Below are 22,667 nucleotides of genomic sequence, written 5' to 3' on the forward strand. Positions count from 1 at the left end.
CTCACCTGTGCCTCACAGCATGAGCACCCCAAGGCAAGACTGGCCTGCAAATTGTAGCTCCCAGTAGTTCTGCTTAGCATTTTGGGCCTTTAAAACCTGCTTTGTGAAAACTAAGAACATTTATGCAGAAATAGATGTGGTTAGTCTTTAAGGTCCTTCAAACTACTGTTGTATTCTGTTGCTATGGATTAACAAGGCTGGCTCCCCAATGAAAATTAAAATCTACTCTTTTTCTGCAGAAGTGAGCCCTGGAGTCTGAAGCAACTCTGGCTTAGTGTTCCAAATCTCTAATCTCCAGACTACAGAGATGTGCTTCCCCGAAGAACAGCAGCTTTGTAGGGTGATCTGTATGGCATTATACCTCAGGGAGGTCCCATCTTTCCCAACCCCCACCCTGCCTAGGCTCCACCCCCAAACCTCCAGGAATTTACCAAGCCAAAGTTGGCAAGCCTACCTCTGGGTCTAGACATGATATCCCAGAAAATAATTCTCGGTCTCCCCCTCACACCAGCAGGCCTCCTGACAGCTCCTCCTCACCCACCTTGATTCTTCCTCTAGGCCAGGGGTAGTCACACTGCGGCCCTCCAGATGTCTATGGACTACAATTCCCCTGAGCCCCTGACACCATTCCATGGACATCTGGAGGGCCGCAGTTTGACTACCCCTACTCTAGGCTGTGGGGGGGGGATGGGGGTGCTCAGCAGTAATTCCTCCATTCCACTCTTCCCACACATTGCCAGATAAGTGTCTCCGCCTGTGCTCTGGGAGTTCGTTTCTCAGCCTTGCTGAGCTGCTAAGCCTGGCCACATCTCACCCTCAGCCCACGGGATTCCTTGCTGGATACCTCCTCCTCCTCCTGGGCTCCTGTGCCAGTTGCTTGTCCTTTTCACGTTTATCCCTCATCCTCTGCTTTCCCCCTTATGCTTTGGCATTCTGGCCAGAGGTGCTTCCTCAAAACCTGTGCCTTGCAAAAGGACAATATTTCTCCACGTTTTTACTTGTCCTTCTTTCCAAGGTGCTCAAGGGTTCTGCTCGTAGATCTTCCTGCTCCTTTTTCATTCTCACACCAACCCTATGGTGTAACAGGCTTCAAGGTCACCTTGCAAGCTTCGTGGTGGAGCAGAGATTTTGAAATCACAGAAATCCCTGGGAGTCATGAGCCTCCACTAGGGCTTACCTTGAAGCCAATGCCCCCCTTCTTGCAGCACAGACAGGCCAACATGAGGAAGATGAAGGTGAAGAGCCCAGAGAAGGAAACGGCCACAACCACCAGAGAAGAGGACCAGGAAAGCTCACTCAGGGGAGTGCCATCTGTAGGTAGACACAAGGAAGCCGCAAGGAGTACTAATTAGAGAGGAAACGCAGAGGAAGATAGAGGACAAAGAAGTAAAAATTGAAAGGGGAACATCATAGTTAAAACAGAAGTTCTTATTCCAATGCACCTTCTCCTCTCAAACTTTAATACTTCAAAAACTTCTCAGAGAAAACAATGGATCTTTGAGGTGTCTTTTCTCCTGGTCACCTTCCTTCCAGCTCTAGGAAGGGATACCTAGCCTCCTAAAATCATTCTTCCCTCCACAGACCCATACCCACATCTAGGCCTCTTAAGGTTAGAATACTGGAGCATTTGTCCTGATTACAGCTGGGAATATGAGACGCTCCGCTGCAGAGCCACTATGAAGAATAATCACACGATCCAGAGGATCTATGTTTTTCTGGGATTAAAACACTAATCTTGACTTCAAATCGCAAGGTAGACATTAATAAATTGTTGTTACAATGGGAGAGTTTTTAAAATTTTTATTTTGGATACTCTGGGACTCAATGGCTTGAAAACTGCTTGGGATCTCTGTATTTGTAATGCAGTCCATTTAAACACCAAATTGCGATTGTACCTGCCGTTTAGTGCTGCTGTTACATGTTAAATTGTATAGCGGATAGATGGGGACTTTGCCTTTGAGCAGTGAAGGAATCCTACTGGAAACTGTGAGCCTTTGGGACAATGTATATGGTAAGTTCTGTAACCTGTGACCATTAACAAAGCCGGTAAGGGATGCTGGGAGGAGCTGGGACTCACCACCAATAAGATTGCTCCCCAACTCTCCCCTCACCCCCAAAAGGCCCGTTGAGGTCTTGGCTGGCCTGCCCGGGGCAGGGAGGGTGGCCTAGGGCCCGCTGTATTCAGGGATACAATGGGCTTTTCTGCTAATTTTATACAAATTTTGGTAATTTTTAAATTATTATGATCTTGGAATATAACTATTGATATTACTATTAGATCCTATTTATTCATTCTGCTGATGTTTTATCTCATAGAGATAATTGAAGAATACTTTAATTGACTTTTCATTTACATAGTAGGTGGAATTTCCAGGACCATTCTGCACAACTTAAATGTAGCCGAAGTCTTACCCTTTGTAAACGCTATTCGTTTAACATTCCGCATGATTTTGTAAACAAACCGCAACCCCCGTCAAACTCCAGCAACAATTGGAATTTTATAGCGCTTAGGGGGAAATCCAGAAAAGTGAGAAATAAACCGCTACATTTCTGAGCACAAGCCGCAACACGTCAGCAAAAGACATGTGCGTTCTCAAAATAGTGGTAGAAAGAATGTCCCTCCCTAGCTCTTGCCCCTGAGCTTCTGGAGACGTGATCACCATTTTTTCCACCTTAAACCGGCGAAAGCAATGAAAGAGCAAGGCTTCTTTGGCTGAAGTCCCTCCACAGAAATGCTTAACAGTAAAACAAAGCTCCCTTCTGCAATTGTCTTTAAAGTTTCTGAGCACAATACAGCCCAAGGTCACCCAGCTAGTTTCACATCTTTATGCACCCTCTTGCACAGCTTGCTCAAGAGTTTGGACTGGGTTGTCATCAAATTGCTGACGACACCCAGCTCTACCTTCTGATGAGCAATCACCCGGACTGGCCACCAGAGTCATTTGATAGTTGCTTGGAAGCAGTGACAAAGTAAATCAAGCAGAGTCACCTGAAACTCAACCCTTCAAAGAGAGAGGTCATCTGGCTGGACAGAAAAGGGTCAAGCAAGGAAGAGCACCCACTCTGCCTGGACGGTGTTCAGCTTACTGCTGTCCATGAAGCCAAGAATCTGGGTGCGATCCTTGATACCTTTTGATGGAGGCGCAGATCATGAGTGTAGCACAGCTGCCGTTCTTCCACTTTCAACAAGCCAAGCTACTAGCACCCAACCTAACCCCTAGCCATAGTGATCTATGCAACAGCCACCTCTAGGCTTGATTCTGTCACTCATTCTATGCGGGCCTACCATTATCCTTGACCTAGAAATTAAACTTGATCCAGGATTCAACTGGTAACCAGTGCAGCTACTGGAATATGGGCCAAATGTGAACCCTCCATGGTGTTCTTATGAGAACCCTGCTGCTGTATTCTGGACCAGTTGTAGCTCCCTAATCAGGGATAAGGGTAGGCCCACATAGAGCAACTTGCAGAAAATTTGTTTGTTTATAATTACATTTATATGCCACCGCACATGAACCTGCTGTCTCTCAGTGGTTAACATCAATAAAAAGACAAGTAAAAAAATAAAACAGATCTTCCATACCCACTGAACCCTACCCCAGCCTCCCCCTCTTCCTTCCTCCTATCTGTCAAGTCCCTGGGGTGATGTTCAGGAGGAAATTCAGAGGGAAAACTTCAGAGGGGGCCATCCCAGCCACAACCAAAGGCCTGGTGGAAGAGCTCCATCTTGCAGGCCCTGCAGAACTGACCCAGTTCCAGCAGAGCCCTCAGTTCTTCCAGGAGCTCATTCCACCAGGCAGCAGCCAGGGCCAAAAAATCTCTGGTTCTAGTTGAGGCCAGGTTGACTTCCTGGGGCCAGGGATCACTAACCTTTCAGGCCCACAGAGCAAAATGCTCTGCAGGGGGGCATAAGTAGAAAGTGGTCCCTCAGGTATACTGGTCCCAGACCATGTATGGCTTTATAAGTGAAAACCAAGATCTTGAACCTGATCTGGTATACAACTGGCAACCAATTTGGTGTAGTGGTTAGGAGTGCCAGTTTGGTGTAGTGGTTAGGAGTGCAGACTTCTTATCTGGCATGCCAGGTTCAATTCTGCGCTCCCCCACATGCAGCCAGCTGGGTGACCTTGGGCTTGCCATGGCACTGATAAAACTGTTCTGACCAAGCAGTCCTTTCAGAGCTCTCTCAGCCTCACCCACCTCACAGGGTGTCTGTTGTGGGGAGAGGAAAGGGAAGGCGACTGTAAGCCGCTTTGAGCCTCCTTCCGGTAGAGAAAAGCGGCATATAAAATCAACTTCTTCTTCTTCTTCTTCTTCTTCTTCTTCAATGCAGCTGCCTCAGCACTAGCTGGATGTGGACCCTCCGTGAGGTCTGTGTTAGGACCCTAGCATCCATATTTTGTACCAGTTGCAATTTCTGGGTCAAGGTCAAGCGTAGGCCCACATAGAGCAAGTTACAGAAATCCAGCCTGGAGATGACCATCACGTTCTGAGAGGCACCCCTGTCAGCAGGTCCCAAACATGGGTGTGAGATTAGTGAGTCCCATCCCACTCTTCCTAGTGTCCCTGAAGGGTAGTATAGAGTGAGAATAAAGGAGTATTTTACCACTACCCCCCTGGGACAGTTTGAGTACTGGTGATGCTCAGCATCATGCCCAGTGCTAATCAACAAGGTGCTACATGACCTATTCTAAAAGGGGGTCTTGGTTTATCTTCAAGACATCTTGATTTATTTGGAGACCATGGCTGAGCACATTTGCCTGGTCAGGGAAGTACTCAAGTGACTGTGCAATAACCACCTCTATACTAAGTTGTCCAAGTATGAATTCCACAAGATGTGCTTGGGCTTTCCGGGTTACTGAGTGTCCCCATAGGGCTTAGGCATGAACCCTGCTAATGTGTGGGATGTGCTGGGTTGGGATGTGCTGCCCTATACTTGCAGGAGCTGCAAAGATCCTTGGTGTTGGCAAATACCTAAGGTAATACCCAAGTGAATTTCGCCCAATTCACCCTCCCATTGATAGACCTGTTAAAAACTAAGGGGGTGTGGCAGGGGCTGAGCACCCTGGTGCTTGCTTGCAGTGGTCAGCAGAGTGCCCTTGAGCACGCAGGGATGCAACGGGTGCCAGAGGACCCCCACCAGGCCTGCCGCCACCCCAACCAGCGCCCACACTGCTCCACCTGCTGTTAGCCATCACGAGCTAGGCTCCCTCTGTCTTGGCAGAAGGGACGGCTGGCAGGGCTTTCTGCCAGGGAGGCAAAGAGCCCCACCATAGGCACCAGGCCAGGCCTGCTCGTTGTGCCCATGTGCACAACTGCCATGGGGCCATGTCCTCCAGTGGCGGAGGTTGGGCATGTAGCGCTCCGTGCAGGCGAGGCACAGAAGAAGCAGCAGCCTGGTCCCGGCCATAGCTTCTGTCAGTGGTGGCAGCGCTCCTGACATAGGGCTGCCACCTCCATGGCTGTCGCCTCGGCAGTGCAGCCTCTACACAGGGGGCTGGGCAGGTGGGCACTAGATCTGTCACTCTCAGTGGCCAACGTGTGTGTGGGCGTGAGGGCAGCCAAGCCACACACAGCTGGTTGGTGAGGGGCCAGCCCAATCCAGAGTAGCCCATATTCCAGGCCCAGACCGCCCCAGATAGGCTCCACCGTGGCGCCTGTTTCTCTTTTATTTATAGAGCCAATCGTTAAGATTTTTAGGATTTATCCGTTTTATCGATATTGTAATCCATCCTCAGTCTTTTTGAGAAAGGGCAGAATAAAAATCAAAACATACATACACACACACAATGTTGGTATGCCTCCTAAGAGCCAGTGATTTATGAGAATGCAAGAGCAAATGTTTCCCCTGTAAGTGGTATATGGACCGCCACATAAAATACATTCTTTAATGGTGGAGGTGAAGCAAATATCTGCAATTCTGACCAAATTAAATGTATAAGAAGGAAAATGACCTATTATTTGTACACTACTCAGACTCAGTTCAAGGATTTTCAGGGCCTGTATCATCAGGGCCAGTTGTTAGATGTTGTTGTAAGGTTCCATCAAGTCATTTCTGATTCATGGTGACTTTGTCAATAAAGGCCTGCCATCCCACCCTGTCTACAGTTTTTCTTTATGTATTTATAAGAGCAATCCACTTATGCCTTTAAGACCAACACCTCCACCCACACTAACTTGGCTGTGGGCACCATTGAATGTACAGGCAAACTTGCTTAGGATCATACTGCATCATTCAACACAGAACAAGCTAAGCCAAAGAAACACTCTGTTCAGTGGCACCTTTAAGACCAACATAATTTTATGCAAAGTAGAAGCTTTTGTGTACATGCACACTTCATCAGTTACAGGGGGAAAAACAATTCACTTTGAAATATGCCATCAAAGGGCATTTCTCTCAAAGCTAAATAACTAAAGCCCTTTTCAGCACAAGAGAGTACTTTGAAATGAAGCTACACCCTTCCATTCTTTGGCCAATTCAGATAGAAACAATGGAACAAAAACACCCATGAAGGAAATCCTCCAACACAAATAGTGATCTTCCAAACAGTTGCCGGCAGGGAGGGGGCATTTGTCCTGCCTCCCAACCCCCAGCACTTAGCATACCACTTTCGTTCAGTCCCTGAACCCTAGATGGGATGTAGCCATTACATATTGCTGGAATAGAGAGCAGAGCACTGAGGGAAGCAAGAAGAGACAGCAGCACCGATAGGAAGATGCATGCATCTGGACAGCTTGCTTCCCAAGCTTGCTTCCTCCTTCGAGCAGGGAGGAAAGCATTTGGCCTGTGGGTGACCAACTTGGGGCTCTTGTTATTGTCATAAATGTGTGCATGGTGTGCAGTCTTCAAGCAGGCAGGAGCTGGGGGAGGTGAACAACGTACATTGGAAGAAGAAGTGGGTGCCTGTCTGAAATCTCCTGTACACAGCAGCAAGGAAGCCAAGCATCTCTGCCCCCCACCTACCACATCCGGTCAGAAGCTGAAGGTAGTAAGGTTGTTTTGTCACCAATCAGCCACCATAGAAATTAGTTTGTGGAGGACTGCAGTCCAGCTTATTTTTTATCTTCCTCACCCCTAGCATGAGAGTAAATGGCCAGGGGAGAGGCGCCCTTTGGCACCCCTGAAAGTGCAGGGCCCATAGCACACGCTACATGTGCTACATTGTTAAACTGACTAGGACTCTATTTCAGGAGAAGTTTCAGAGGACAACTGTGCCAGCCTCCAGTAGAACATCTGAATTGAGTCCAGTAGCCCATTAGAGACCAACAAGATCGGGTTATCTGACTAAGGGAACTTCTTCCTGTAGCTGTTATTTCTTCTCTTACAGATAAATGTTTCACTGGTCTTTGAGGTTTTTACTGCATTGCTGACTTGGGGGTGTGAACCAAATAAGCAATATAAATAGCTGATAAATCATCTCTAGACATAGCTCTATATACATACTGCTACCACCACCGTTGCCACCATGGGGATAGCACCACCGGCTGGGCTTCTAAATGGAGGAACATAATTTCTTCTTCTTGTGCTAATGAGTACGGGTGTGATATTTGTCATGAACTCAAATTTTCCCAAGTTGGCATGCAATTTGGGTGAGGGGAGTGTGCAAATGCTGCCCAGCCCAGGGAAACTACCAGCACTCTCATTAATGATGATTGAGGAGGAGAGAGCATTTTACTTTGCCTCCACCTTATCTAGCAGGAATTGATCTTTTTGAGCTTTCCACAAGAAGATAAAGCAAATCAAGAAGATTCTACTGCTCATGTTCATCATCAGAAGGACAGAGAGCACCAGACTGTGCAATTACACAAATAACATAATTGCTACAGTGCAAATTCTCCAGAACTTTCTGTCACTAGTTAATATCAACATCGGTTATGATTTCAGTACTCTTCAACAATAAAGTTCATGTATTAAATGACAGAATGAAACCAGTTGGCAACAATTAAAGAACAACTGTAGAAGGAAATATGTTCACAAGCTTTGAATCAAGCCGTATTTCACAGGTGCTACGTACATTCAAAAATGGCTGGTAGGAATTCAAACCACTGGCTTATTTTCAAATAGCATCACTAAATGCAGAGAAAAGTAATTACTAAAGCATCAACTGTCATATCAGCATTCTAGCAGCTCTACAGTAATTTTAATAAATTCAAAGGGATTTAGATGAAATTCCTGCAATATAAACAGCCTGAGGAAGAACCTAGGAGCAAGTTCCCATCTTCTTCACTAAGAAATCTCCCACCTAGTTCAAAGCACAAAATAGCACCAAATTTAGGGTAAGGCCATAATGTGTGCATGTTTGTGCCTACTGATCCTTTTTCTTGCTAAAGAAAACTAAGCTAAACTGAGAAGAGACATGGACCCTTCCCGGCCCATCATTCTGGGCCATTCCGCACAGATTCATTGTAACAGGAGTGTGGCAAATTGTAATCGCTACTAAAATGCAGTTATGCACAATGTCATAGACAATCTGCCACACTCCTGAAACCGATCCACAAAAAGCGCTTCGTTGTAGCCCTTCCAGGGAAATCCCAAAAAGTGGATTAAACCTCTGGAAAGTGCTACACTCTTGCAACCAATCTGCAACACTAGCGGAAAAGTTCTGTGCGTTACCATTGTTGCGGTTTCAGCAAAGTCCCTCCCCCTGGCTCTCTCCTCTGATCTTCCGGCGAAGCGATCGCCTTTTTTTTTTCTCGGAGCGAGCGGAGAGCAACGAACTGGTGAGCCTTCATTCACCCAGCGAGGCTTCCCCAGCTGCAGTCCCTCTGTTTTAAGTCACCAAGCACCACACAGCCCCATTTGCTGGTTCTCTTTATTTTCGGCCGAAAATCGCGCCCGTGCACGGGGGGGGGTTCACTCGGGGGAGCGTGGCAACTATGAAACGGCAGCTCACACGCCACCTGCTAGCTAGATGGGTCTCTCAGTTGCAACGAACCAACGCAGATTCGTTGCAATGTGTATGTGTGTGTTTTTTTAACCTGCCTTAAAGGGAAAGGGGCTTTTGGGGAGCATGATAATGGCCACCCATTGGCTGCTCGTTTGATTGACGGCCAGGGGAGGGACAAAGCTCGGCAAATATCACTTCCTGGATAGCGATTTTTGCCGAGACCGGAAACCTGTGGGAAACAATAGAAACACAACTGGATTCCACTACAAAGGTAGGTATGCATAACGACGAATTCTACTATTTAAAATGCCGTTTTTTCGCTCCGAAACCAATTTGTAACATTGATCCTGGTGCGGAATGGGCCTCTGTCTCCACCAAACAGTAGTTAGTCTACTTTTGGTCCTTGAGAAGAAGAACAGCTTCTTGTGTAATAGGATGGTTTTTTGTACCCCACTTTTTACTACTCAAATCAGCTTATAATCACCTACCATTCCTCTCCCCGCCAAAGACATCATGTGAGGAAGGTAGGGCTGAGAGAGATCCCTGAGAGAACTGTGACTAGCCCAAAGTCGCCCCAATTTAGAGGAGGCAACCACTACACCAAGTTGGTAGATCATTTTCAAAGCACTTGGGTTAAGTTGCATGAGCTGCAACCTGGTTGCACTTGGACAAATAAATGTTAAGATTTTAACACCAGGTTAGAATCATAGAATCATAGAATCATAGAGTTGGAATAGGCCATACAGGCCATCTAGTCCAACCCCCTTCTCAACGCAGGATCAGCCCTAAGCATCCTAAAGCATCCAAGAAAAGTGTGTATCCAACCTTTGCTTGAAGACTGCCAGTGAGGGGGAGCTCACCACCTCCTTAGGCAGCCTATTCCACTGCTGAACTACTCTGACTGTGAAATTTTTTCCCTGATATCTAGCCTATATCGTTGTACTTGTAGTTTAAACCCATTACTGCGTGTCCTTTCCTCTGCAGCCAATGGGAACAGCATCCTGCCCTCCTCCAAGTGACAACCTTTCAAATACTTAAAGAGGGCTATCATGTCCCCTCTCAACCTCCTTTTCTCCAGGCTGAACATTCCCAAGTCCCTCAACCTATCTTCATAGGGCTTGGTCCCTTGGCCCCAGATCATCCTCGTCGCTCTCCTCTGTACCTTTTCAATTTTATCTACATCCATCTTGAAGTGTGGCCTCCAGAACTGCACACAGTACTCCAGGTGTGGTCTGACCAGTGCCGTATACAATGGGACTATGACATCTTGTGATTTTGATGTGATGCCCCTGTTGATACAGCCCAAAATGGCATTTGCCTTTTTTACTGCTGCATCACACTGCCTGCTCATGTTTTATAATCCACAAGTACCCCAAGGTCTCGTTCAGATACAGTGTTACCTAGAAGCGTATCCCCCATCCAGTAGGCATGCTTTTCATTTTTCTGACCCAGATGCAGAACTTTTCACTTATCTTTATTAAATTGCATCTTGTTCTCATTTGCCCATTTTTCCATTGTGTTCAGATCTCGTTGAACTCTGTCTCTATCTTCTGGAGTATTTGCCAGTCCTCCCAATTTGGTGTCATCTGCAAACCTGATGAGTAGTCCCTCCACCCCCTCATCTAGATCATTAATAAATATGTTAAAAAGTACCGGGCCGAGCACCGAGCCCTGAGGTACCCCGCTACTCACCTCCCTCCAGTCTGATGAAACACCATTGACAACAACTCTTTGAGTGTGGTTCTCTAACCAATTCCCTATCCACCTAACTATCTGAAAATCCAGATTGCAGTCCTTCAATTTATCCATCAGAACATCATGGGAAACCTTATCAAAAGCTTTACTAAAATCCAAGTAAACGACATCAACCGAATTTCCACGATCCAGCCAACCTGTCACTTGGTCAAAAAAGGAAACTAGGTTGGTCTGACAGGACCTGTTGGAGACAAATCCATGCTGACTTCCTTGGATCACCAAATTGTCCTCCAGATGTTTGCAGATCGCTGCCTTTAATATCTGCTCCATTATCTTACCCACAACAGAGGTCAGAGTCATTGGTCTATAGTTTCCCGGGTCATCCTTCCTCCCTTTTTTGAAGATCGGAATAACGTTTGCTCTCTTCCAGTCCTCCGGGACATCGCCAGTGTTATAAATTTGGGTTTGTTTTTTGCCAAGCCAGACCTGGCTTAGCCACTTTACACTATGAACTGGTACATGATTCCAGAAGGAATTTGTTAGGCACATACCTAGCATTGCTTTCAACAAATAGGGAGACTCAATTTAGTAGGGGAAAGAAACCATGAAAGCAAAGTGCTATTCAGCAGTTAATAAGAGATTGCTTTATTCACCCACCAGCATACATACTATGAGGGCGGTGCACCCTGGCAGACATACACTAAAGCAATTGTGGTCCCTCCAAAATTTTGGAGACTTTGACCAATCTTAGATTTGCCAAGAAAGTTTTGTTTCATTTCTTTTACATTACAATAGGAAGCTATCGTATCCAAATAAGAGATTTTTAAAAAGATTGGCTTGATGCAAATTATAAATCAGAGGGCCATTCCGCACGACTTAAATGTAACAGAAATCCTACCTTTGGTAAGCGCTAAAAATTCAATGTTCCGCATGACGTTACACACAATCTGCAACACTTCTGCAAGACTCCCGCAAAAAGCGCTTCATTGTAGCACTTTCCGAGAAATCAGGAAAAGTGGATTCCCCCTGAAAAAAAACGCTACCCTTCTGTGCACAAGCTGCAACAAACCAGCGAAAGACATGTGCATTCTCAATGTAGCAGTAGAAAGAAAGTCCTTCCCCCGCTCTCGCCCCCAAACTTCCGGGGAAGCGATCACCATTTTTTTACCCTTAGACCTGCAAAAGCAACAAACGAGTGAGGCTTCACTGGCTAAAGCTCCTCCACAGAAGTGATTTAAAGTAAAACAAACCTCTCTAAGTTCCCAAGCACAATACAGCCCCCTGTTCGGCACTGCCTGTAATTTCGGCCACAAATCGCGCCCGTGGGGGGGGGGGTCTATTTGAGGAGAGTGTAAACGATTAATCACCAGCTCCTACGCCAGCAAAAAGGTCTTTCTGATGTAATGATTGAATGCATATTCGTTGCAATGGGTGTGTTTGGTTTTTAAAAATACAGTTCTTAAAGGGAAAGGGGCTTTTCGGGAGCATGAACACAACAGCCCATTGGCTGTTCCTTTTGATTGATGGCCAGGGGTGGGAAGAAGCGCAGAAAAAAATCACTTCCTTTGTTGTGATTCCAGCGAGACTGGAAACCTGTGGGGAATGAATGAAATGCTACTGGGACTTATATATTCCATTAAAAATAAAGGTATGTGGAATGACGAAGTTCCACTATTTAATATAGCGTTTCTTCATTCTGTGAACAATTGACAACATTGGTCCTTGTGCGGAATGGCCCAGATTGTCAGTATATGCAACAAGTTATTTCAGAATAATGACTCCCTTTAGCTAATCAGCTGCTTATGATCTAACATCTACAAGGCTTAAAGCAGTGGTTCCAACCCTGTGGCTCACAGAGGGACACATTCATAATTCCCATCAAGCAAAAGAGCCACATTTACTTACATAACAGACAAAGGGTGCAGCTTACCCATTTCAACTAGTTACAGCTGTTTCTCTCAATGTGCAAACCAATAGCAAAACTACCAGATAAGAGCCCTTCCAATTTTCCTGAAATGTGTGAAATGCCATACTTGGAAATGGTGCTCAGAAGAACCACAGGTGACATTTTGAAGAGTCATATGTGGCTCCCAAACTACAATTAATGACCTATAGGATAAAAATGCTACATGCATCAAGTTGTACAGTGGACCCTGCATGTACAAAGCTATGGGACAAGCTGTGGTATAACGTAATTCACAGGCATGCCATTCCTTGCCATTATTTTTTTCCTCAGCCTTGATTTTACATACTTTATTTCCACGTACGCACAAACACATAAATAAATCTTCACTGTACAATAGCACTCTTGTGCTTTGTTTGATGGATTCCAAAGCTCTGGCATCCCATTCCCCGTGACTCAAGTACCAAACTGCTCCCTTATTGAATATGTTCCTGCAATGCAACAATACTGACAATGTTCACAAAACAGAACAGTAGAAGAAGCAAGCACCAACTGATGGATGGACTTCATTTAAATACAGCATAATGCCAGATACTATAAAATAACACCAACCAATACAGGCTAAAAGCATACTAGTGCTGGAGCTATACATTATTGATACAATTTATTAAGATATAACATAAGAACATTTTAAAGCAAAACTAGTTCTAAATCTATATTTAGATGCCACACAGGATAGGTCTCTGAAGTTGATGGTTTCATTTATTTGCTTCCACAAATAGCTATCTACTTGGCTGTTGTGCAAGCAAGCACCGAAGGAACTAAAGAATTATATAACATGTCTAAAATAAGGAAACAATTCAGTGGCAACTCATCCTTTCCCCTAAAACCAGATGGTTAGGAGAAGTCTCAAGAGGACTTAATGTAATGACACATAAAAGAAATTCACGAGCCTCAATGGCAGATGCACACTGATCAGCACCATGTTGTTATAATCTACATGGCTAGAAGGTAAGAACACCCACATGAGACTCCCTTTGCCTACTATGGAGGGAAGATGACTGTGAGTACACAGCTTCTGAAGGTGGGACTGGGAGAGTGGGAAACTATGGGGTCAGGAAGTTCTTCCTCATGTGTGTCCCTTTCTTTGAAATTTAGTCCTGTCCTCCTCTGACACATTAGCTCCATTTACATCCGAACATACTACTTGCATAAAGAAGAAGAGAAGGTTCTTATGTGCCATTTTTTTCTACAAGGAGAAGTCTCAAAGTGGCTTACAATCGCCTTCCCTTTCCTCCCCCCACAACAGGCACCCTGTGAGGGAGGTGAGGCTGAGAGAGCCCTGATATCACTGCTCGGTCAGAACAGCTTTATCAGTGCTGTGGAGATCCCATGGTCACCCAGCTGGTTGCATGTGGAGGAGGAGAAGGGGATCAAACCTGGCTCACCAGATTAGAAGTCTGCAGTCCTAACCACTATACCAAGCTGGCTAACCATACTCCTAACCAATACATCAAACATATCTCTACACACCTATTAATTTTGCTAGGCTGTCCAGGTCAATTTTAAAACAAAATCGGTATTTCTCTTCACTGCATTTTCTTTTTACCTTTGACAGTGTCACTTTTAGACATAATTATTACAAAATATAGGAAGTAGTCCAGATTGTACAATTCAAAGTATATTTTTTAAAAATCCTAAACTTAGAATAATGGTGATAATAACAAAAGGAATATACATTGCATTTTGAATTCTACCCCAAGTTAATCCTAGTCATTTTTGTGAGTGTCTAGTGAAATAAAAAATAATCCATACAGAATATAAAACAGGTTTAAATCAGGGGCAAAATGTTTAAATGATAATCTGGATGATGGCATCTCCTCTCCCCCAGGGCCTCCTCCACACCTCCTCTCAGCATCCTCCTACCCCCACAGCGCAGAGGCCGGCACTCCCCCTCAAACTCCCGCCCACCGGCTGGCCGCCCTCCTGGCAACAGGCACAGGCCCAGCCAACCCACGCAGGAAGCTCAGAGGTGAGCACGAGTGAGGCCAAAGCTGTTCCCTCCCCCCAAACCCCCAGCCACCAGTGCCCAAGTAGGATGCTCAGAGGCAGGTGTGGGTGAGGCAGGAGCTGTGCCCCACCAATTCCTGTCCGCTGCTACAGCCAACTGAGCAGGATGCTCAGAGGTTGGCAGGGGCAAGGCAGGGGCTGTGCCCCCCAACTCCTGGGCGCTGGTGCAGCCACCTGAGTGGGATGCTTGGAGGTGGGTGTTGGTGAGACCGGGGCTGTTCCCCCCCCCAACTTCAAGCTGCTAGTGCAGCCACCCAAATGGGACACTTGGTGGAGGGTGGCCAGAGATGAAGAAGAAGAGTTGGTTCTTATATGCCGCTTTTCCCTACCCGAAGGAGGCTTACAGTCGCCTTCCCATTCCTCTCCCCACAACAGACACCCTGTGGGGTGGGTGAGGCTGAGAGAGCCCTGATATCACTGCCCGGTCAGAACAGTTTTATCAGTGCCGTGGTGAGCCCAAGGTCACCCAGCTGGCTGCATGTGGGGGAGCGCAGAATCAAACCTGGCATGCCAGATTAGAAGTCTGCACTCCTAACCACTACACCATACTGGCTCTCCGCCTGAATTCCCTGAAGATGTTCCCTCCGCCTGAATTCCCAGCCGCCAGCACAGCCACCCAGCTGGATGCTCGGAGGCGGGCATGAATGAGGCGTAGGCTGTGCCCCCACAACTCCTGGCCACTCGTGTAGCCACTCAAGCAGGATGCTCGGAGGTTGCGTGAGCAGGGCTGGGATTGTTCCACCCCCCGACTCCCAGACATTGGCATAGCCACCCAAGTTGGAGGTTTAGAGTTAGGTGGGGCTGTTTTCCCCCAACTCCCAACCAGCCTCCATTGCCGCACAAGCATGAGTCTTGGAGGCAGACCAGGCCACGGGAGGGTGGGCGGGTGGCCAGCAGTGAGGCCTGATGTTGTGGGTCACCCTCCCTCCCAGGCCCTCCTCCCTGCCTCCCCTGGGTAGCCAGGGCCCCCCATGGCACCAAGTCCGGGGATCACTTCCCCTTCCTCCCAACTCCCACCCACTGGCCACCCAACTTTACGCCCCCCCACATGGCAGTGAGGCCAGGGCTGGTTCCCCCTTCCTCCCAGCCCCAGTCACTGGCTTGGCAGCAGCCCTCCCCTCGACCACAGTCCCAGAACCCCCTCCCTCCCAGCTCACATTCTCTGGCTTACCTTTCACCATCAGACCAGTAGAGTGGGCTGGCATTTCTTCCAAATGGAAGAAGTTGGAGGGGTTGTAGTCAGGAGTGAGACCACAGCCTACTTGACTGGCCATTCATTGGACACATGGCCAATCAGGTATGTGATGAGTACCAACTCCTCCCACCACCCCAGTCCCATTATATTTATATATTAGATAAAAGGTAAAGGTAAAGGTATCCCCTGTGCAAGCACCGAGTCATGTCTGACCCTTGGGGTGACGCCCTCCAGCGTTTTCATGGCAGACTCAATACGGGGTGGTTTGCCAGTGCCTTCCCCAGTCATGACCGTTTACCCCCCAGCAAGCTGGGTACTCATTTTACCGACCTCGGAAGGATGGAAGGCTGAGTCAACCTTGAGCCGGCTGCTGGGATTGAACTCCCAGCCTTATGGGCAAAGCTTTCAGACGGCTGCCTTACCACTCTGCGCCACAAGAGGCTCTTATATATTAGATAGATGATTCTAAATATCTAGAAGTGTAAAAATCCCAATATAGCAATAATAATAATAATCACTCTTGGCAAGCCAGCTCATGGCGGGTTACAAAATAAAACAATACAATCCCCTAAAGCCGCTATGTTCCCTTAAAACCAACAATTAAAATAACTACCAACAACTGATGGCAACCAATCCACGCACCTTGCTGGGAAATCAGGGAGAGGGTGACCACCACCGATAGCATGGTGGAATACTTCTCCTTTGGGGAGGCCCATAGATCTTCTCTTTGCCCTAGCCTCAACTGTAAGCCTGGCGGAAGAGCTTCATTTTCAGGGCCCTGTGGAAAGCCAGAAGCTCCCGCAGGGCCCACAGCTCCTTCAGGAGCTCATTCCACTAGGTAGGGGCCAGGACCAAAAAGGCCTTAGCCCTAGTTGAGGCCAGGCGAGCCTCCCTGGGGCCAGGAATGTCCAATAAGTTGGAACCTGCTGAGCGCAAGGCCCTGCAGGGAGCATAGGGTGACAGGCGGTCTCGCACGCAGTTCCAGACCGCATAAGGCCTTAAAGGTTAATATCAAAACCTTGAACCTGATCCGGGCCGCAACCGACAACCAATGCAGCTGTCTAAGCAAGCATGCAGATACAAAAGATATACAAAATTTGCTATGAACAAATGCCTTGGATTTTTCTGTTGCATAACCAGGCTTTCTTCAAAGGGAAAAGCACATACAATAAGGTAATTAATGTCACAGAACAAGGGTTGCCCATTGTCCAAAGAGAGAGAGAGAGACAGCTTGGTGTAGTGGTTAAGAGTGGTGGCTTCTAATTTGGCAAGTTGAGTGTGATTCCCTGCTCCTCCTCCACATGCAGCCAGCTGAGTGACCTTGGGCTCGTCACAGCACTGGTAGAGCTGTTCTGACCAAGCAGTCTTAGCCACACCTACCTCACAGGTTGTTTGTTGTGGGGAGAGGAAAGGGAAGGCAATTTTGAGACTTGTGGTAGAGAAAGGTGGCATGTAAAAAACAATTATTATTATTATTATTCATTTCAGCATCTTTGCTTCAAATACAAACAGAAATAAATACTAGAAATTGAATGTTGAGTAAACATTTGCAAACTGAGAGTTTAAATGGCTGCAAAATCGCAGAATTAAGTAATATTAGCTACTTCTCTACAGCAGGTGTAATTTGTAATCCAGTACACAGTTGCACTGGTACATTGCCTCCTTCCTCTCCAGTAAGGCTCCATTAGTGAGAATTGTGGATTCATCTCAGTCAGCCAAAAAGCATCCATTTGCTTCAATGGCTCTTCTGGGCCAATCCAACAGCACTCTAGCTTATTAGATGAATGTTGTATCATATGATAAGATCTGCCAAAATGAGATCATTTTGTCTGAAGGACCCCCCAACTATCTTGCCTTATTTTTAAATAAGGTTTTTTGCGGCCACTCTACAAGACAAAAAATTCTATAGGTTTAAGACATGAGATGAAAATGGAAAGAAATACAGACTATATCCCTATGATACTTTCCAAGCAACAGGGATTAAAACACAATAATACCCTTCACATGGTAAGAAAGGAAGTGAGCAGAAACTTTCATTCCTGAAATATTTGATGTATAAATAGTTTTATGGAATATTCCATGCTAAGTAATACAGTCCGAGGGGATGAGACCCATTCCATGGTCCTTTGAGTATAACAGAATTATGACTGTGCATAGACAAAATCAGCACCACGGACAAGGGCCAATTGTGAATTTGGACAGACTGAGGCAGTCCTCATTCACACATTATTGCCCATATATTGGCTTGGATCAGTTGCAGCGTTTCTGTGAATGGATTTCCACTTGTGGAGTGTGACTTTCTTGCTCCTCCTGTGACTATCGTCCAAATGGTACAAGAGAGTTCCAAAAGCAGTATTTTAGAAGGAATTAAAGGCTGCAAGAAAGCCATGCAATCCCAAATTCTTCCATCCTGCTTCTTCCCACAACTAGCAAAATCAGAATAAATTGTGCACAATGGTAAACACTGTGTGTTCAAACATGTAAAATAAAAGAATGCATTCTTACTGTGAATAGATTAGGTAGGTTGAAAAATGCAGCTTTTCTCAGGACAGAATATTGATTTTCTGTCTCTTAAAACAAACAAACAAACAAACAAAAACAGAGCGTATTTCCAGGTTTGAACATCTTAAAATGTCTAACAGTAAGAGAAACACTTTACTGGGAATTTTTCATATATGTGTTTGAGGCAGAATTCTTTACTTCTGTGAAGTGGAGAGGCTTAGCGAATGTTTTGAATTGTTCCCCACCACATAGTTCAATGCTTTTCACTCAGATCAGGCAAAGAAAGATAGCTGCTTGCAAAAACAGCAGTAGAAAGTATTCAGCTTTCATCTATGTAGAGATGAAATAATCTTTCATCTTTTTACCAAGCGTTCAGTAGTGAACAATGTGATAATGAAGTAAGCACGAACCTTTTGTAAGAGAAGCAGCCAAGCTGAGTCAATTAAAACACTTTGCATTTCAAATTTCAAAAATTGTCTCTTATTTTAAAGCTGCATTTCATAACATCTAATAGTAATGGTCCATTTCCTTGTCTCAGATACACTCCAGAAACTCTCATAACCAAGTAGACATTTAAAGATCTGAGAGGGATATGGAAATACTGTAGGGGAATATGTTTCCCAGACCGCACTTTTCCATTTTTTCTCCTAAGGCATACTGCATATGCATGTAAGTATAGTGGAGAGATAAAACACTCTAATGCAAGATGTATTAATGCCAGATGTACCTAGAAGATGCTGCCATCTTGGTAGAAGGAGCATACAGGTCTCTTCTTTGCTTATGGATTACTGCTTGCCTTCCTCTAGTGACCTTTAGAATTAAAACATATGTACTTCGGTGGTAATCAGTTTGCATCTCTCTTTCCTATTGAACATATTTGCAATTTCACTTGTAGAAAGCTACGTTTGCATTTTATAAATATGCCAAATGTTACAATTTATATCCTAACTAGTACATTTTTCAATTTATGCAGTTAAAGCAGTGAAATCAGTTCCAATAAAACAAGACTTGAATGTATTTCAATTTTCCCCAGATTTCTATCTCACTCTGTGAAAAACCAAACAAAACGACACAGTGACCCCCTCCCCATTTTCCATGGCTTGAGTATTTCCAAAAATTCTGCTTCTCAGTCACCAAGTTAAGGACAAAGACAGGTAAGTACACTTTTTCAAAACGGCAGTAGAAAGTTAAGTATTCAGATAAGGCCTAAATTTTACTTGTAAAATCAAGCTGAATCTGATTATCCTGAATCACCCTTCATTGGTTCATTGTTTTTCTGTGCACCTGCTAGACTGCAGGGGTAGTCAAACTGCGGCCCTCCAGATGTCCATGGACTACAATTCCCATGAGCCCCTGCCAGCGAACATGGACTCGCACCGCACCCCGCTATTGGCAGGACTATGTCCTGAGTGACTATCAAAGGGGGAAGAGGTGTTGTGTAATGTGGATCTGCCAAGGACCGAGCTTGAGGTCTGAGGCAGGATCCCAGCAGTCACATAGCTGACCAATGTGCAGCAAGGATCCCAACTGCTGGATCCAATCGGTTTAAATCAATTAGATACGACCTAGCTAGATGTGCCCTGTCTGGAAGATTTATTGTCTGCCGTGTACATTTATGGTGGGGTTTCTCTGGAGGGCGGGGGGGGGGGGTCTCAGACTTGTTGCCTGCTACAACTTGTATTCATACTGAAATCACAATAAAGAACTGTTCATTTGCCCAGTAGTCCTGGTGTTTCTTCCATGAGCCCATAGATATTACAGGCAACAACTTTAGTATTCTTGAATGAAATATGCAACTTTAGTGAATAGAAATTGTTTGCAAACAGACCCATGAAATCACATAAAAACCCTGTGGAACATCACTATTCCAGCACCCAGCATCTGAAGCCACTGTCAATCAGTATACAACATGAAAACATGTCAAGGAAAGAACTCGGATTTCAGATAGGCTGATATTATTCATGAAGTAGTCATACACATCAAATGGAAAGGAGATGAAGCAATACTGAAATGACTAGGCAAAAGGGTAGGTGCTGGTACAGAATCTTTATAAAAAACACTGCTAGATTAGGGAAGTATCCAGAATCCTGTTGCCAAAAGTGTTTGATGACTTCACTGTGACCTTCAGAAAGAGCTATGGGAGTCAACGAGTAAGGCATGAAAGCAAAAGCTCTCCCCTGTTCATTGTTCTGCACCAATTGATATTCAGAGGCACAGTGCCTCTGAATGCCGTATTTCCATTAGTTATAGCTAGTAGCTATCAATAGATCTATCCCCCATGGACTTGCCTTTCTAAACCTATCTCAGCCATGTGGCTTTAAGTTAATTCTGTACTGTGTGAAGTTGTGCATGTCTCTCTGGTGTCTACTGCCCATAAATTTCACAGGGTAATTGAGAGTTCTAATATTATTAGAGATTCTTTGTACGCCATATAATGTTATATTGTTCCCCTTGTTATCTTCTCTCTCTCTCTCTCTCTCTCTCTCTCTCTCTGTGTTTGTGTGTGTATGCATGCATATATATATATACACACACACACACACATATATACATATACATATACATATACATATACATATACATATACATATACATATACATATACATATACATATACATATACATATACATATACATATATATACACAAACATATATATACATACATACATACATACATACATACATACATACATATATATATATATATATATATATATATATATATACACACACACATATATACATACACACACACACACACACATATATATAGCCATCTGGAGAGGCTGATTCTGTGAAGGCAAAGGGGTGGCAGGTTACTGTAGATGAGCGATTGGGATGTGAGTGTCCTGCATATTGCAGGGGATTGGACTAAATGACCTATGAGATCCCTTCCAACTTTATGATTATATATTTATGGTATATCTTTAATCTGCTCCTGTGGAGCGGATTAAGTAAAGCAGTAAGGGCAAGTTGGGAGGAGTTAGGGCGGGCTCTGTCCAGGATAAAATCTCGGAGGGGCGAATTCACCCTATTCGAGTGTCAATCCTGGTCTAAGGAGGCAATGGGGAGGTGCGCAAAGCGCGCCTCCCCATTGCCTCCTTGGCCGTCAGAGACTGCGTGTCAATGCAGGGAAAGGAGCAGAGAGTGGCCGCGCTGCACCACAAGGCCGGACGCCTACTGCCTCGCCCGCACGCTGGGCTGGCACCCTGCACTGGCTACCACACCTCCTCACACCACAGACGACCGCTGCCACTCCCACCGAAACACCGCAAGGTGAGTCTCACCGCGACGTTGCCCCACTCCCAAGCCGCCAGACCTAAGCCCCGCTGAGCATGCCCGAATCCAGACCTCACTGAAACTCGACGTCCCCCCGGCCCGCCCATGTTTCAGGGATTTCTCAATTGTAATAAAGTTGAGTACCACAGGTACTCACTGAGTCTGGTAAAAACAATCTACACCCACCAATTAACACACTCCAAACTTTATGTATATGAAGTTTGCAGGGTATGGGATTGTCCAATTGTGTGCATTACTTCACACCTTCTTACACTGAATTGCATTTACTATTTTCTTACCCATGTACCCTATATGGTATGGTCCTTTTAAAACTTTCTACAGTTTACTTTGATTTCCATCATCATAAACAGTTTTCTGTCCTCTGCAATTGGCGGCACTGCTCATCCCTAATTCTAGACCATTTATGAATTTTAAATTGCACTAGATTAGAAGTAGGCACTCCTAACCACTACATCAAGCTGGCTCTCTCTTCTAACTACTACACTAAGCTAGGACAGTCTAAGGGCCTTTTTCTTCCTGGCTGTCTGAAAGAAGAGCCCTTTTTGTAATTTGGTAATACATTGAGTACTTAAACCAATTTTAGTAAACAAGATGCACATTTTTATTATGAGATCAACCAATTCCTATTTGAGTTCATTATCGTCTCTTGGATATTTCTAGCCCAGCCCTGATGACTTGTTAAGTGGCAATATCTCCATCAGTCCTAAAATTTCACACTGGCAACTCTGTTTGACTTAGATCTTCAGAGGCTCTGCGCCAAAATGCTGGAGCAGCAGTAGATATCTGTCCAATATTTCAACAGTAAAGACAAACGGTATTGGTGGACATTCTCCAGTATTTACTTCTGCATACTTTTAAAATTTATAGGTACATTTTCTTCATTTCCCTTTCTTTTCATATTTCATTCAGTCCTTGCCTCCTCTGCTTCAGATTATTGAGGGCTATATTAGTGACATAATACACACCACAAATTTTCTTGAAGCAGGAGGTGCTTCAATATAGTGACATATAGTAGCTAAAGGGAGGAACATTAATAAGTTTGGTTCTTAAATACTTTGGTACCTGCTTCACTAAATCAACAACAGGAGAACCACCACCCACCCTTAGAAAAT

The 22,667-nt window shown here is 45.2% G+C and overlaps 1 protein-coding gene across 7 annotated transcripts in view; it reads right to left on the reverse strand.

Moving 5' to 3' along the window:
* Positions 1-22,667, reverse strand: part of AATK (apoptosis associated tyrosine kinase) — an 83,148-nt gene that overhangs the window by 33,975 nt on the left and 26,506 nt on the right. For 6 of the 7 annotated variants that reach the window (XR_013229475.1, XR_013229476.1, XM_077328225.1 and 3 more), the window contains one exon: positions 1,178-1,311. Coding sequence is in view for 3 of the 7 variants with exons in the window: in XM_077328225.1 (XP_077184340.1) it covers positions 1,178-1,311 (134 nt within the window). In the remaining 4 variants the exon portion in view is untranslated. Of the gene's footprint in view, positions 1-1,177; positions 1,312-22,667 lie in introns of those variants that run through there. The other variant, XM_077328228.1, reaches the window with a different exon arrangement.

This window comes from Paroedura picta, chromosome 3 (genome assembly GCF_049243985.1).
Source record: "Paroedura picta isolate Pp20150507F chromosome 3, Ppicta_v3.0, whole genome shotgun sequence".
In the NCBI taxonomy this organism is placed as follows: Eukaryota; Metazoa; Chordata; class Lepidosauria; order Squamata; family Gekkonidae; genus Paroedura; species Paroedura picta.